General features: G+C 49.7%; 2 protein-coding genes across 3 annotated transcripts; both read left to right on the forward strand.

Annotated features, from left to right (window-relative positions):
- The first annotated feature begins 3,905 nt into the window (after positions 1-3,905).
- Positions 3,906-10,434, forward strand: PITHD1 (PITH domain containing 1). Its single transcript, XM_057541043.1, has 6 exons — positions 3,906-4,220; positions 4,858-4,901; positions 5,268-5,345; positions 8,072-8,176; positions 8,843-8,951; positions 9,490-10,434. Exons 1-6 carry the CDS (start codon positions 4,023-4,025, stop codon positions 9,589-9,591), a joined length of 636 nt encoding a protein of 211 aa, XP_057397026.1. The 5' UTR covers positions 3,906-4,022; the 3' UTR covers positions 9,592-10,434.
- A 118-nt stretch (positions 10,435-10,552) lies between these two features.
- Positions 10,553-17,040, forward strand: LYPLA2 (lysophospholipase 2). 2 transcript variants are annotated; one of them, XM_007175109.2, is made up of 10 exons: positions 10,553-12,669; positions 14,089-14,245; positions 14,505-14,536; positions 14,664-14,729; positions 15,205-15,252; positions 15,344-15,414; positions 15,557-15,630; positions 15,708-15,809; positions 15,911-16,084; positions 16,174-17,040. In XM_007175109.2, the coding sequence occupies exons 2-10, from the start codon at positions 14,132-14,134 to the stop codon at positions 16,222-16,224; spliced, it is 732 nt and encodes a 243-aa protein (XP_007175171.1). In that variant the 5' UTR covers positions 10,553-12,669; positions 14,089-14,131; the 3' UTR covers positions 16,225-17,040. The 2 variants fall into 2 exon arrangements, with proteins under 2 accessions (XP_007175171.1, XP_007175172.1); XM_007175110.2 differs by having other exon boundaries at positions 14,142-14,245.
- The last annotated feature ends 21 nt before the right edge of the window (positions 17,041-17,061 follow it).

Below are 17,061 nucleotides of genomic sequence, written 5' to 3' on the forward strand. Positions count from 1 at the left end.
TTTGCAGATGAACCTGGGAGTAGGAGAAAGAAAAAATCGGAAGCTTTTCCTACCTGCCCCAGGGTAGTCTTAGAAGTCGGTGAGAATTCCCATTTGTCCTCAGACATCCCTGCAACACAGGAGTGCAAGAGAAGAGGCAGACAGAGTAAGGAGAGGCAAAAGGCATTATCCGCAAATCAGAGCCAGGCTACCTTGCAAGAGCTGGTTTCTTCCAAATCCAACCCCCTTAGCAATTGCAATTTCCCACTGAACCAGACGGGGGTGCTGAGCTGAAAGCCTGGTTAACAATAAGTAATGGACACTATCTACCCTTTTCCAACCCACCAGATGTTGTTCCAAACCTTTCTCATACATTATTCATATCGCCCTCATAATAAAACCCTACAGAGTAGGTACTCTTATTATTCCCATTTTATATATGACAAATCTGAGGCTTAGAGAGGCTAAGTGACTTGCCCAGCAGGCCATACTCAATATTTGCGGGATTGAGGCAAGAGTACAAATGGTGGTGTACTTAAAAAGTTATAAATGGAGCTAACGAACAGTTAAATAAAATACAGCTTAGGCAATTCCCTGGTGGTCCAGTGGTTAGGACTCTGTGCTTTCACTGCTGTGGGCCCGGGTTTGATCCCTGGTGGGGGAACTAAGATCCTGTAAGCTGCACAGCCTGGCCAAAAACAAACAAACAAAAAATACAGCTTATTCTGCTACCTTGACAAATGAACCTTCGCAGTGACCTGGAGGCTACCTTCAGATTTCTGAGCCTTTGGAGCTCTGCACTAGAAGGTGGTGGAATGGGAGAGAACAGGGCCATAGCCCCACCCCTCTTCTCTTACCCTAAAATGTATCCCCGCAAGGGGCCTTGTGCATAGGCGTGCAGGTGTCTTAACCTGTATGCTCACATTCTGTTCTAGGGTCTCTAAATTGAAAAGGTCTGCCAGGTATCCAGCACAGTGAATGACAAAAGAGCCACAGCATTACATTTCAGAATACTAGGGACCAAAAGAAGATCTTAAAAGCTTCCAGAAATGGAATGAGGGAAACCCACACAAAGAATCAGGCATCAGAATGGCACTGTATTTCTCAAAGCTAGAAAACAACAGAGCAATAGCTTCAAAATTCTGAGAGATTCTATCCTCATCCAAATTACCAATTAAATATAAGAGAAATTTAAAGACATTTTCAGTGGTTACTTAACATGTATGGTAGTGTGGTAGCCACCTCCAAGGGGGGCCTCTAATGAGTTCTACCTCTTGGTATTCACACCCTTATGTTGTTCCCTCTCACACTGAATATGGCTGACCTATGGAACTGTGGAATATTTTAGAATCAACAATATGTGATTTCTACGGCTAGGCCATAAAAGACACTGTGGTTTCTACTTTGCTCTCTCTTTGATCACTTGCTCTGGCGAAAGCCAGCCACCACGTCACTAGGACACTCAAGCAGTCCTACGGAGCAGTCTATATGGTGAGGCCTCGTGCCAACAGCCTGCACCAACTTGCCAGCCATACGAGAGCACCATCTTGGAACTGGATTGTCCAGCTCCATCAAGCCTTCAGAAGACTTGAGGTTTGTGAGAGAGCCAAGACAGAACCCCCCAGCCCCCCAGCAAAGCCGCTCCCAAGCTCTTGACTTGCAGAAATTGTGAGATGAATGCCGACTGCTGTTTTAAGCGGTTAAATTTGGGAGTAATTTGTTACACAACAAAAGGTAACCAGCATGGGTCCATTGGGGGCGGAAGAGCAGGGAGCCACGGTATTTTGTAGTTCTTCCAATTAAAAGGTGAAGTCTATCTCTCCACCCTTGAATTCGGATTTAGCCAATGAAACTTGTTTTGGCTGACGGGACATTCACAAAAATGATAGAGGTTGATGGTTAACAGGTGCTTGTGCAATTGGGTCTTCCCTCCTGTGCTCCTGGAACTCAGCAACTGCAACAATGTGTCTGAGTTCCGGTAGTCTGCTGGAGACTTGTGGCCATCACCTCAGCAGACCGTCCGCATCAACAAGACTTGTGAGTGAGGCTATTCCTAACTAATCAGCCCACCCAACTTGCCCAGAAAAGAACTGACCAGGTGATCTACAGAAGCATGAGAAATAATAAATGCTGTTGTTTAAATATTTTAAGTTTTGGGGTGATTTGTTACATGGTATAAGCTAATCGATACAACATATTTACTTGATGTATACCTTTTTGTTTCAGGAAAACAAACTAGGCTCAAAACCTAGTTATTTCCCAAACTTATCTGATCTTGGGCAAGTTAATTTACCTCTTTCAGCCTCAATTTTCCTCACCTTCAAATTGGGGATAATATTGGGTAACACTCCCTATCTCTTAAAGATCACGTGACAAATAACTGAGATGAACTACATGAACTACATAATGTGCTTAGCACCATGTCTGGCACACACTGCTCGATAAATCACTAAAGGATGACAATGATGCAAATGATAGGAAAGAAGCCAAAAGTGAGTAGAAGGCCTGGGTTAGTCCTGCAGTGGGATACAGTCTTCCCAAAGAAAGGCTACTGAGTGTATCATTCTATTAAACAAATATTTGCTAAGTGTTTAGTTTAGCACGTGCCAGGCCCCTTCCCTGAAACTGTAATGTGAAAGCAGGAATAAGTCATAACATTGAGCTATCTGAACCAGAACCAAGCTTGCCTGCTTCACAAAGAATTGAACTAGGACATCAAAATATTTCTGAATGGAACTTGAGCAGATGTTTATTTTGGTTTCCAGCCCCGAGTCTGGTCTGGATACTTCAGAGCCAGAGTGAAGGGTAGGGGCTATCCAAAGTATCTCTTAACTCTCTCAACTTCCTATCTCTGTCCGTCTCCACCAAGAAGTAAGAACGCATTCTACCCCGAAACCAGAATCATTTCAACTCTAAATAGTGGCTTTCCACTCTTGATCTCAACCCAAAAGATGAAAAACATTTTAAATTGCACCTGAGTATACAAGAAGCTGAAACAAAAGTTCCGTAAGTGGAGACTAAAATGTGTAATACATTCTGAATTTTCTATTTTATTCTATTTAATTTTTTAATGCTGGTCACAATCCTCTAAATGGATTTTAAGACATATCAATGGGTCACAACCAGCCGTTTGAAAAAACTGCTCTGAAACATCACATGGGGAGGGGACTTAAAGGTCATCTAGTCCAATCCTTTTATTTTACAGGGGGTAAACTGAGACTCAGAGAGGTTAAATCACTTGCCCAAGGCCACAAAGCTAGTACGTGGCAGTGCTTGGATTTCAACCAAGATCTGACTCAACTATTGAATTCTTACCATGTGCCAGCCACAATGCTGAGTTTTTGAAGAGCATTATTTCATTTAATACTCACTGAGATCCTATGAAACAGATATTACCATTCCCACTTTACAGACGAGGAACAAAAAGTCTCAGGATGGGGAACATGACTTATTCAGGGTGTCACACAGTCAATAACAGACCCAGGACTTGTCTCCAGATTCAGCTGTCCATAAAGCCTGTGGTCTCGACCACTAAGCCCACTGTGAAGAAAGTGGTTATGAACGTGGGTTTGTGAGCTCTAAGCGCCTAAGCATGCATATGTGCAGCAGTGATAACGTTGTGCTCCCTACTCTTCAGGGCCTTATCACTGCGCCACCAGCTCCCAAAAAACGTTGGTGGTAAACGAAAAGAAAACAGACTTTAGCCTAAGGAGGAGGAGGATTCGAAACCCAGCCCCACCATTTACTCGGAACACCAGCTTGATCTCTGCTTTTCAGTTTCCACATCTGTGAAGCTGGGACTGCAATAGCAACCGTCTCCGGGACTGAAAGAGTCAACCCTAATTTCCCGGCCCCTGGAAGCGCCTTAGCAAAAGTCTACCCTCTCCGAGCCCCGCCCTCTTCTCCTCACGCGCTTGCGCCGCACAGGGGCGCCTTTTACGACGCGGCGGTCGCGGCGCGCTTGGCGGCCGGAGCGAAACGAGCAAGTCGCGGGCGGCGGCGGCGGCGGCAGAGCACGGGAACGCGCGGGAGGCGGCGTCGCCATGTCGCATGGCCACAGTCACGGCGGGGGCGGCTGCCGCTGCGCCGCCGAACGTGAGGAGCCGCCCGAGCAGCGCGGCCTGGCCTACGGCCTGTACCTGCGCATCGACTTGGAGCGGCTGCAGTGTCTCAACGAGAGCCGCGAGGGCAGCGGCCGCGGCGTCTTCAAGCCGTGGGAGGAGCGGACCGACCGCTCCAAGGTGGGCCTTCCGGGGCCTGGGCGGGCGGGCGGGGACTCGCGCGGGGCCTCAGGCCGCCCGTCTGCTCTGTCAGCCTCATCTCTGAAGTTAAAAATAACCACGGCCCGATTGTCAAGCGCTTTCCCGTGCCCGTCTCCTGCCAGCCCTGTGAGAGGCGAACAGAGTCGAATCTCCCCGTTTTATAGGTAGAGGAGCTGAGGCCCAGAGACGGGAAGGGGCTCTTTGCTTTACACGGCCAACGTTCAGTTCCAGGGCTGCGGGGGGTAGTGAGGGAGGATGACCCATCAGGGCGTTTTCCCTACCGTTTGACCACTGGTCCCAGTGGCTGCCTGATTTCACTTATCACCTGATGAAGACCGAAGACCAGCCTCGGGAGATGAAGCACGTTATCCTATCTAGAGTATTTACCATTGTGGGGCGTAGAGCCATTTGAAAGCTGTGGACCGCATAGGCACAGATCTCTGCACACAATTTCAGGAGGCTAGTCGGTCCTGGAAGTTAATAAGTGCTGGAAAACTGAGGGCGGTTGACTATCTGCATTGCACTCCAGCTGTAAAGCAGGGTGGAAGATGCCTAAAATCGTAGGCGCTCAGCAAATATTTGTTGCTTTCTCCTCTCTCCTCCCTCTCTCCTCCAGTTTGTTGAAAGTGATGCAGATGAAGAGCTTCTGTTTAATATTCCGTAAGTATTTCTTTGGTGCTTGCCTCAGGCTAAAGAGGCTGTACCCAGTTGCCTTATCAGGATTCATTCCATGGTTGTGTCAAGAGGACACCTCTGTTTCTGGAAATGGGGTAAATTACTGAGGTGGGTGTGAGTAGCTTTCTTGGTGCAAAAAAGATGTATTTGTTAAAAGGTAACTGAGAAGTCAAGGTAAATTTTTTAGAACCAAAGAATGCCAGAGGCAGACAGGATCTTAGAAATTATCTAGCACAAGTCTGACACATGAGTAAACTGAAGCCCAGTAAGGGGAAGGGCCTTGCCCAGGGTCACACAGCTCAGCAGAGATTGAACCCCAGGTTGACAACCCTCTTTTTTGCATTCTGGCAGATTTACAGGCAATGTCAAGCTCAAAGGTATCATTATAATGGGAGAAGATGATGACTCACACCCCTCTGAGATGAGACTGTAAGTGGCAAGGGTCTAGGCCCTCAAGAAGCTCCTATCCCTTTTTCTCTTTTCTCTGGTAGCACTTTATTCCAGAATAGTCTAACTTTTTCTTTTTACTGGGTTAAATATCCCCTCCCTCTCTTAAAAAAAAGCCTCATGTTTGTTCTGCATCGGAATACACTTATCTCTTCCTGAATTAACGGCATTTTTAGATTAAGTATCTTTAGGGCCACCAGCTTGTCTCTCTTCGAAGTATTTGCTCTGGCACCGTTCAGAGAGCATCCTATAAACGCCAACTGTTGATGACTTTGCAGTTTTCGTAATAACCCAGCTGCAGATCTCAAATGATCTTTAAGGAGTCTACCCTTGGGGTTAGCTTCAACATCTTCCCTTGCTGTTTCAGACAATGACAATCTTTCTGTGTGTTTTGTTGAGATGGAAGCACTCCATCTGAGTTTACACGGCCTTTAGTTAGCAAAGTTCTATATACCTCTTGTAACATGGAATCTGTTGATACTAGAGCTAGTACTCCCTTTCTGACAAGTTGCCTTATTCCAGCGTAGCCTTTCTAGAAGGAGGGGACACTGCTTTCTGAGGGCTGGAGAAGCAAATATCAGAAGAACTGTACATAAAAAGTTCTTCTGAAAAATTGATCAATTTAAATGAGAGATTTAAGAAATGGACACTATTTGAATGTTAGAAACATGAATTTGAAAGCAAATCCACATATTTAATCATTGTAAGGAAACAAAGTATGTTTGAGTTGATTCTTTCTGGGACTTGTTTACTTGCAAGATGGATTGATTGGACAAGACTAGACATCCATGTTGCGTTGTAGTGAAGAGGGGGCTCTGGGGTAAATACTCGGGTTCAAATTCTGGCTGTACCGCTTGCTAGCTGCATGACTTTGGGCGTTACTTCTCTATATCCCAACGTTTTCATATGTAAAATGGCAATAATAGTCTGAACCTCTTAAGATTGTGGAAAGAAATGAGCTATAACATGTAAAGAGCTTAGAATAAATCTGGAACGTAGGATGTGTCCCATTTTGTTCGTTTGTTTTTTGGTTTTGCCGGGGGGGTTGGCTGCGCTGTGCAGCTTGTGGAATCTTAGTTCCCCGAACAGGGATTGAACCTGGGCCCTCAACAGTGAAAGAGCCGAGTCCTAACCACTGGACCGCCAGGGAATTCCATAGTATGTGCCTGGTTTTGGAAAGGCAGGTGCAAATACTTACAGAGCCCTCAGTTCTAAGCACTTTGCACTTTATCAAATCTAAGATGTCATTGATTATAAAATGCACCATTATTTTATGTACCATTGATAAAGAAAAAAGCAGTATCTGTTCAACTATGACATGTCACTGATACATTCAGAAAAGTTAACTTGAGACCTTAAATCAGTGAAATATGAACACAAACTAGGTGTTAGATGATATTAAAGAATTATTGCTAATGGTTAAGTTGTTCATTGTAAAATGGTATCATATTTTTTTTTACGAAGACCTTACTTTGTAGAGATATATACGGACATATTTGTGAATGAAATGATACGTTTGAGATTGCTTCAGAATATCAGGCAGAAACAAAATGGGGTTGATAGGCAGAATTGGCATGATCTTGATTATTGAAGCTCAGTAATAAGTATATGGAGATTCATTATATTTTTCTCTTTACTCTTATGTATGTTTGAAATTTTCCATAGTAAAATTTTTTAACAAGTGTGTCTCTTAGAATTGATTCAATTTAATATCCACATCAACTGTATGGGATATGTACTATCACTATTCCCATTTTACAGATGATGAACTAAGAGACAGATTAAATCACTTGCCCAAAATTACACAGCTGGTCAGTGACAGAACCAGGCTTTAAACCTAGGAAGTCTGGCTCCAGAGACACTGCTTTTAACCACAGTGCTATACTGCCTCTCATAATGCTGCTTATAAATGTTCACTATTATTATTATTATTCTGTGCATCATTCTTAGAAACACTTTGAAGCAAACATTTGCTTTCCTGTGTTACCTGCATTTTGCTGCAGCTAATATCTAGGCCCCTCCCATGTGGGTGTGGTAATAAGACACTCTAGAGATTGGAGGTGTGTGTGGCCCAGTCCTTTAGAATTTGTGAGTTACAGAGGAGACTGCTGTTTCTAAGATACGTCTTTGAAAATTTGTTTCTTCACTAGCAGTTTTACTTAACTTTCCAAAGCCCATTGTGAGTCGGCGGCCTTTTGTGCTTTCTTCAAAATGGAAATCCCCAAGTTGTATTTTTTTAAGACTTGTAAGATGACTCTGTATACTATAGGGTAATTTTGAACACAGAAAAATGCTTGAGCTTTGGGTTACCTGATCTTATCTCTTAACTGTGTTTAAGATGTTTCTGCCAAAGTATTTTTTCCCCGTGAGTAAGCTGTTTTATTTAACATCCCCAGCTTGGTCTGAATGTGCTGAGTTGCTTATTTTCTCCATGCATTTGCTGCATGTGACCCAGTTTGAGCTATCGCTTTGTGTATTGCTACTCATGCGCTCTTAACCCACTCAGAGATGCCATTGGCTTATGTTGCAGTTCTCAGCTCTTGTTGGATTAAAGATATTTGTGTATAAATGCCAGTAAAATGCCATTTCCAAAATTTGATCTCCTGTTGATAGAACCGAGGGCAGTTGAGGAGTCAGTAGGAAGTTCTGAGAACCTGAAAAATGTGATAATGCACATTTCTTGATTTTTCTCCCCTTTCCTTTCTCAGGTACAAGAACATTCCACAGATGAGCTTTGATGATACAGACAGGGAGCCAGATCAGACCTTTAGTCTGAACCGGGATCTTACAGGAGAACTAGAGTATGCTACAAAGTAAGCACTGGGCCTCTCTTCCACTCTTTGGCTTCTGAGAATGGCAGGCGCTCCCTCATTTGCAGTGAGCATCTGTGCATTAGCATTTAGTGGGCTTGCAGTTGTTTTTGGCCCATCTCCTGCTTCCTTAGCATCAGAAACAAGTTAAAACAGTGGAGAGGCCTGATCCTAGGCTTGGTCAAATTTTGGCAGAGGTTCAGTGCAAGCCACAGACTTGTTAACCTGGAAGCAATTGACAGATTTGAATGAGCTCCTAGTATGGTCTTAGGAAAGATGTTTTCAGAATTCCTCTTTGCATAGTGGGCTTACAGCAGCCAAGTTACATGTGACCACCTTACCTCTCTCATTTTCCTACTGAGCTTGCTTTCAGATCCCTGCGTGGTCGCACAGCATTTCTCATTCCTGTTCCTTGCGGGCAGGGGCAGTGTTGATTCATTTTTCTGTCCCTATTGCCTTGGACAAGATCTGGCAGATGTTCAGTAAATGTTCACTGTATTCATTGCTTGCCCAAAGGAGAAGGATGAGACGTAAGACCCCAAGATTGTTCTCTGACATTTGCCTGGGTTTTACCACAAGATGGAGCTGGAATTGACTTTTTTGACATGGTAGTGAGCTTCTCACTGAACTCTTATTGTTGTCTTCTCTCTCTACTCCTTCATCCTCTAGAATTTCTCGTTTTTCAAATGTCTATCATCTCTCAATTCATATTTCAAAAAACTTTGGAGCCGATACCACAAAGGTCTTTTATATTGGCCTGAGAGGAGAATGGACTGAGGTAAGATGGGGTTGGAAGTATTATTGCCCCTCTAATATGTGTACATATGTTTGTATATCTGCATGCTGTGGTAGTAGGAGCTTGAAGGAAAGGAAAAAGAGCAAGTGAGACATTGGTTTCTCCCAGTCTAGTTTTTCTTGGTTTCATCACTGTAAACTGTCCGTCTCATTTGACAGGCTATAGGAATTTTAAGGGGGTTGAAATAATACAGTTGATATCAATGCAGTTTTTCACCTTAAAATTCTTTCCTTCATTTAACATTGTTGGTAACCTTTCTTGTTCTGGGCACCAGGGATAGGGTGATAAACAAGATAGACAAGGTCTTCTTCTCATGGTGCCTCCATTATAGTGGAGGAATGACTCTTCTAAGTGATGGGGTGAATCATTGATTCGCTCTTACCCAGGCTTCTCAGGATAAAAAGTATCAGAACGGGGAAGAGATTAGATGATGACTTCTAGAAATGAACCTGAATAAGGACCACTCCGTTGTGTGGTCTGGGCAATGGCCAGCTGACCCAGCCTCTCAATTTTCTTGCAGCTTCGCCGACATGAGGTGACCATCTGCAATTATGAAGCATCGGCCAACCCAGCTGACCACAGGGTCCATCAGGTTACCCCACAGACACACTTTATTTCCTAAGGGCTGGCCAAGGCTCCCACAGAGGCATTGTGTCAGTGAAGATATACGACATACTGTTGGGAAAGACACAGAGAGATGGGGCTCCAGAGAGAGTTGGCTGCCACAGCCTCTGCCAAGCTTTGTCTTTGGGGCTTGCTGCAGAAACCTGACCTACGGAAGACACCACACCCCCGGGAAGGGTCGTGTGGGTGCCGAGGGACAATCGTGGTTCTCTGGGGCCCTGCAGAAGTTGGGTCTTGGGGTGGTCAGCACCTGGCAGTCATGGATAATGCCTGCCTTCCCAGTTAATGTGGCCATGGGATCCCAAGTGTCTTGTTGCTTTGTGGCAGGATTTTTGTGTGACTTGTTTTTTTTAAAATGGAGACTCTTCCTGGGCTGCAGTAAACTTTCTGAAGCCTCAGCATTGTGTTCGTGTTAACCATCAGGAGGGTCTCCAACTAGAAATACTTGTGCCTGCTTGCTCCTTCTCCCTGTCATCTTTCAACATTCTTGTCAAGTTGCCCAGCTTGGAGTTGTCTGTCGTGCACTAGTGTCCCATGGTTATAGTTAGAAGAACAAGAATCTCCTGATAATGCTTAATAGCTTGAGAAGAAGTTCTTTTTTCCTGCTAACCAGGTAAGCAGTCTGAGGAGAGCATGGCCATCGTTTCTGTGTTTGTGGGTATCCTGGTCGGGGTAAGATTGGGACTTAGATAAGATTCCTCTTGGGACATCCTTAATATTTATTAGCTTCTAACTAGTGTTGTAAGCCCGGTGGCAGAATTTGGAGATCTCAGTTCTTCTGTTCATGGCTTTTTATTCACTGTGACTAATAAGCTTCCTAATAAATCCTTGCCAGACTTAATGTTTGTATATTCTTTTGAGTTCTTGGTAGTACTTATGAAACCTTTACTGAGAACTGTATGAAACTTTGAAATCTGTTGTTGTTGTTTTGGACTAGGTAGATGATAAGTGCCACAATTAAATCGACAGTAGATCAGTATCTCCAGGAAAGGTCAGGTTTAATTCTGTACAGTAGGCTAAAAACGCTCCTACACCCACCCACCCACATTTTGTAAAGAAGAAGGTGAGGTTAAAAACCTTATATTCCATTTCTCAGGTAAGGAAGTAAGTTGTGAGGTGATGTTTACAAAAACAAGGGAGAACAGATTCTGGAGCTCCTCGGAAGAAATGATGGTGAGGAAAGTGAAGTGAGCAGCACGTAAGGTCTGAAGGTAGACCCAAGAATTTGGACTTAAGTTTTGAAAGTCAGTACGGCAATTGGACAGAATTTAAGTATCTTAAAAGAGGAGATTTGAAGTGGTCACTATTCTCTCCTTTGCAGAAAATAGAAACACTTGATAATGGAAATTAGTGTTGAATTTAATCCTCTTGAGAGAATGCCTCTGAGAGATTGGCCCACACCGTTGCTAGCCTGTTTCTCCAGCTTATCCTGGGGAAAGCTTGCCACCACCAAGCCTTGCCCGAGCCTCAGAATTTCTAAAAATGCAGCCTGAAATCAACCAGAATGCAAATACAATTCTCGATGCACTAAGGGTCCTACTCACTCCTCCGCCACAGCCTCTTTATTTCATTTGGGTCATTTGGAGATAAAGAAGGGCTATGTTTTAATTTGGAGTAGGGGGAAAATAAAGTTAGAAGTGTTAGAGCAGACTAACCACTAATCCCACTAGCACTAATCACAGGTAGCCTCTGAGACAAGGCCTCTGAATTTGAGCTTCACTCTGAAGAATTTGCTCAAAGTGCCACAGTGTCTTAGGTGATTGGGGTGCAGGAGGAATTGTTTATTCTTCCACAAGCAGACCCAGCAGGGATTCTGGGAGTGGGAGCAACTGTGTTGTCCTCATCCATTCACCCCCCTTTCCACCCCTGGATCCTTGGCCTGCTGTGGTCCTCTGGACCCAAAGTTTTCCTGTTCTGTGACCTGCTGAGCACTTAAGACCAAACTGCCTCCTAACCTGGGAAAAAGTGCTTTGTTGAGCTTCCAGATATACTGTTTTCTTTCAGTTCAAAAAAAACCAGTGTACATTAAGCTGGGCAAACGAGTCCTAAGCTGCTGAGGGATGACTCATTTCCTGTGTGCAGATGCCCACAGGTTCTGTCAGGGACATGGTCCTGCAACCCAGTTTGCCTCCCCTTCCGGCCTTTATGTGGACCCTGAGCCCCATTCCACTTTACCGATGCCACAAGGAGCAAAGGGTGACTCGGTGACCAAATGAAACCCTCTTTGTTAACAACTGGAGCGCGCTGATGGCGGTATTTTGTGCACTGTCTGTGTGGTATTGCTTGCTGTGGGCAGAGCTAAGACAACACTTCCGATTCCTGACCAGTTGTCTCGGACACTGCTGATGCCAGTGTTCTTTTCTCCCAGGGTCCTTTTTAGAGTCATTATGTCCTCACACTGTGATTTTACACCGTACAGAGCATGTCCACACGGCCTCATTTGAGCCGAACAGCAAAGCTGTGAAGTAAGCTGGGTGGTTATGGTCACCGTTTTTCAGCTCAGGAAGCAGGTGCAGAGGCAGCGTTACAGTGTAATCCTGAGGTTGCTGTTTACTTCCCTCCCCTGAGCCTCAGTTTCCTCATCTTTAAAATAAGATTGGAAGACTAGATGGTCTCAAAGTGTCTCTTCAGCTGAGTGTATGACTTTATCCATGACCCTGGCACAGGACGTGAGGGCCAGTGGTGGATACCCAAGACCGTAATGGATGGGAAGGTGGGAAACTCTGCTAGTGTGAGGAATGCCTCTCCTTCAGGACAGGTTTCCTCCAGGAGGCGCACGGGTGGTGGTAGCAAGTGGGAGCCACGGACGCACTGTCTAGATGCGGCCGGAGATTCCGTGGCTTGGTTATGGGGAGTGGCCCCACCGTACCCAACATGGCAGCTCCTATCTGAAGAAACCCCGACGCCCACTTCCGGGTTCCGTACCGCTGGCCAGGCTACTTCCGGCAGCGCGATGGCTGGGTTCCCGGGACTCGAACGGAAGTTCCGGCGGGGGCGGTAGAGGGGGAAGAGTGAGTGTCTGTGCGGGAGAGAGAGGAGAATCGCCCGAGAGGTCTCGAAACCCCCAGGAGTGGAGGTACCGTGGTCCGGGGCCAGCAGGCCCGGGGAGGGCACTGGCGGGGCATCGGCCCACCGCGAGGGTCCTGGCGAGTGGGGAGGGGCAACCGCAGTTGTGAGGGATGGGGGTGGGGAGTGAGGTGCGAGGAGGCGCTGGCCGGTCTGGGGGACTTTGCGGGTAGAGAGGGGGAGGAAGGTGCGGTCCCGGTGTGATGAGAGGGACTTCAGGGTCGGAAGTGGAGGATCCCATTGTGGGGCGGGGGCTCTCCAGGGTCAAAGGTAGAACGCCCCTTTGTGGGCAGAAGCGGGTCCGGCGTCAGGATAGAAATTGTCACTGTGGGGAGGGCGACCCTTGGTCAGAACAGAAGTTCCCATTGTGGGGAGTGGGAGACCATGGGTCAGGGTGGGAGTTTTTACTGTGGCGAGGAAGACCCCAGGTCAGGGGGGAAGGCACCACTCTGAGAGGAGGGGCCTGGGGTGAGGGGTGGAAGTCGCTCAGTGGGGAAGGAAGGGAATCTCAGCTTAGGACAAAAGGTGCATTCCTGTGTGGGAAGAGGAACCCCAGGGTCAGAGGTGAGGGATCCCACTGTGCGGAGGGGCGCTCGGGGGAGAGGGGAGGGGGAAGCCAGTTGGTGGGGTGGGAGGGGTGGGCGCTGCTCGGAAGGGTCGGCACTTAGGGGCGGGTAGCAGAAGCTGCCGGGGAGTTTGGAGGATGCTAAGGACGGGAGGAGCCAGCCAGCTTGACATTCTTTTGTGTGTTTGGGAGTCCCAGAGAGAGCATGGTCGAGCTGAGGGACCTATTTGGAGTCAGTGGGCAGCCGCAGGTGGCCTCATACAGGGGGGGCGGGGGGCACTGTTTAGGAGGTGGGTGGTGGATCGGAGTTTGTGTGCCTTCTGGGGACATGGGCAGCTCCCAGGGGCTCTGAGAAGGGCTGAGCCAGAAGGCTGACGGGGGCTGGATGGCAGGGAAGTTGGAGAAAATGTGTGTGGGGTTGAGGGTAGGGGCTGGAAGCATATTTCCCGGCAGTTTTCCTTCCCTTCATTTCCCAGTAGGGCTGGGAGTTGTGGGGAGGAGGGGACACAAGGGCTCTAGAGAAGGGGGATGATTGGAGAGCAGGGAGAGGAGGCAGTTACCTGCCAACGAGTGTTAGGTGGGGAGAAGGCAGCAGGGGATGCCCTGGCTCCCCTGCCCCACGGCCCCAGAGCCCTGCCTCTGCCCACCTCCAGCAACCTCAGGCTGTGTGGGGGCCAGAAGCAGGGCCACTAGGGTGGCCGCCCCTGCTTTTCAGCCCGGGAGTGAAGGCAAACTTCCTGCCCGCTTGATCGGGCCCAGGACTTCTTGCCTGGCTTTTCTTTGTGCCCAGGATAGAACCTGGGGTGTGGTGGAGGGCTGATGGCCCGGTTACACCCTGGGTTTGAGGCTCTGCTCCTGTGTCAGGATTCTCTCCCCTTCCTGGCCTTGCTCTTGACCGCTGCCCCGAATGTGCACAGGCCCCAGCCGTGGAGCCCTGCAGTGTATGTGTGGTAACACCATGTCTGTGCCCCTGCTCACCGATGCTGCCACTGTGTCTGGAGCTGAGCGGGAAACAGCTGCGGTAAGGGTCTTCTGCTACCCACGCAGCCCCCAGGGGGCCGGCTGGGGAACTGGCTGGAGGGGGCGTGGGGAAAACAGAGGTGGCAGTGAGAAGAGGGCGAGCAGCCTGCAGCCGGGAGGCAGGGGCTTAGTCGCCTGACTGCCACCTCAGTTTCCCTCCAGGTCCTTGGGGGTGAGGGAGGGGTGGCCAGAAGTTGGACAGAGCGAGAGTGATAGCAGGACGGTGACTGCCCTCTTCCCCATCTCTGATCCTTTTCCAGGTTATTTTTTTACATGGCCTTGGAGACACAGGGTGAGTGAGCTGGGGAGGGGGTGTTCCTGGGGAAGTGGGGGAGGGCCCAGTGGGCAGGACTGGAGAGGCCTGCGCCCTCCCTTCCTCCCTCTCCACATTGGTGCCTTTTCTCTCTTCCCTCCTACAGGCACAGCTGGGCTGACGCCCTCTCCACTATCCGGCTCCCTCACGTCAAGTACATCTGTCCCCATGCGTGAGTGCCACCCCAGCAAGGGAGGGGCTGAGGATGGGGGGTGGTCCTGTGGTCCCAGGCCTGTTCTCTCCTGCCGGCTGCATCCTGGGGCCTGGGGCCCAGAGCAGTCACAAGTGCCATTTTCAGCCTTCATCATTCCTGTGGAACCCTCAGGAATAGGGTCCAGCCCCAGCCCCAAGGCCTCCTAGACCTGAGACTCCTAGAACCAGGACCCCCTGTACCCCTTCCCCAAGTACTCACCGACTGAGCTGGAACCCCGTCACACCGAGTGCTGGGCTGTGCTTCTCCATCGCTACTGCTGATGCCCCAGCCACAGCCTCCAGCCCCACGTGGCAGGTTGCCTGGCAACACCTTAAACACAGGCCCTGCCTGCTGGGAGGGTTCCCCAGGGGTTGCCCTGCCCCCACCTGGGCTCTCTGCTGTGGCTTCCTCATCCCTCCTGAGCATGATGGCCCTTCTTGCTGTCCCTCCCCAGGCCTCGGATCCCTGTGACACTCAACATGAAGATGGTGATGCCCTCCTGGTGAGTTTGGGGAGGGGGAATAGGAGCTTGAGGGAGCTGCCTGGGGCCAGCCCAGGTCTCCCAGTAGCTGCCAATGCCTCTGCTTCTCCAGGTTTGACCTGATGGGGCTGAGTCCAGATGCCCCAGAGGACGAGGCTGGCATTAAGAAGGCAGCAGAGAACAGTAAGGCCCCAGCCCCTCCTCGGCATCCTCCCTCTCCCCCTCTGCCCGCCCAGGAAAGTGCCTGGCAATACCTCTGTTTGGCTCCCTTCCTTGGGTCCCTCTGGCAGCTTTCCCTCCACCCAGTCATGCCCCCTCCCCCCAGTCAAGGCCTTGATTGAGCATGAGATGAAGAATGGGATCCCTGCCAATCGGATCGTCCTGGGAGGCTTTTCACAGGTGAGGGGGGAGAGAGGCGGGTGGGTGGTGGGAGCTGAGCTGTGCCCTCATGACCCCTCATTCTCTCCTTCCTCCAGGGTGGAGCCCTGTCCCTCTACACAGCCCTCACCTGCCCCCACCCTCTGGCTGGCATTGTGGCATTGAGCTGTTGGCTGCCTCTGCACCGGGCCTTCCCCCAGGTGAGTGTCTCCACGACCCCGCTCCTGCCCTCTGTCTCCTTGAGGCTGGGGGATTGTGCCCAAGCACTGGCTTTGCTCTCTGAGTCCCGTCTGGCCCACAGGCAGCCAACGGCAGTGCCAAGGACCTGACCATCCTTCAGTGTCACGGGGAGCTGGACCCCATGGTTCCTGTACGGTTTGGGGCCCTGACAGCCGAGAAGCTCCGGTCTGTTGTTACACCTGCCAGGGTCCAGTTCAAGACTTATCCCGGTGTCATGCACAGCTCCTGTCCTCAGGTCAGTGCTGAGGGGCTACTTCCCACTCCCGCCCTTCTCCTTCCTCCCTCCGGCCAGGAGCCTCTCACAATACCCCCCCTCCCCCCCAGGAGATGGCAGCTGTGAAGGAGTTTCTTGAGAAGCTGCTGCCTCCTGTGTAACTACAGTTCCTGGCCCCCAGCGCGGTCCCCCAGCTCATGGGGGACTTGGCACGCGCGGCACCATCTTGGATCTGAGCCGGTCGAGCCCCTTTCTCACCCTCCTGGACCCTTCCTCTTCCCACAGGCCTCTGGGGCAGGCAGGCCAAGGCCTGGCCGGGCCTCCCTTCCTGGCTTCAGCCACCTGGCTGTCTGCCGCAGGGGGTGGGCTGCTTTCTTATCCCATTTCCCTGGAGGGGGGGCCCCCCTGGCAGCAGTATTGGAGGGGCTGTAGGCAGCGGGAGAAAGGGGCCCAGCCGCTGACCCACTCACTCAGGACCTCACTCACTAGCCCCACTTTGGGCCCCTCCTGTGACCTCAGGGTTTGGCCCCTGGGGCCCTCCCAGGCCCCACCTCCCACCCTCTCCCGCCAGCTGATTCTGCCCAGATAATCGTGTCTCTCCTGCCTCCACTCCAGCTGCTTCTCAATCATGAATGTGTCCGTGGCCCGGGCCCCCTTGCTGCTGTGGGCTCCCTGCCCCTGCGCAGGAGTGTGGGTGACGGGGCGGAGTCCTTCGAGGGGGCCTCCCCTCAGCCATTCTGACTTGGGGGCTGGGCCCTGCCTCCCCATTACCCTCTGCCCCCGCGGGCCTGGAGCCTGCAGGGCTGGACTGAGGCTCAAGGTCTCCCCCAGCTGCCTCACCCCACGTTGTCCCCACTCTAGGGCCGGGGGGAGGTGGGGAGGAGTCATGTCTCGTCTTCTGTCTCCATGTAGTTTTGGGTGTTTTTCTTGTTGTGTCTGGATTCCGATAAAATTAAAGAAATTGCTTCAACTCTTAGGCCTGGATGATTCAATCCAAG

The sequence above is a fragment of the Balaenoptera acutorostrata genome, chromosome 1, assembly GCF_949987535.1.
Source record: "Balaenoptera acutorostrata chromosome 1, mBalAcu1.1, whole genome shotgun sequence".
Taxonomy (NCBI): domain Eukaryota; kingdom Metazoa; phylum Chordata; class Mammalia; order Artiodactyla; family Balaenopteridae; genus Balaenoptera; species Balaenoptera acutorostrata.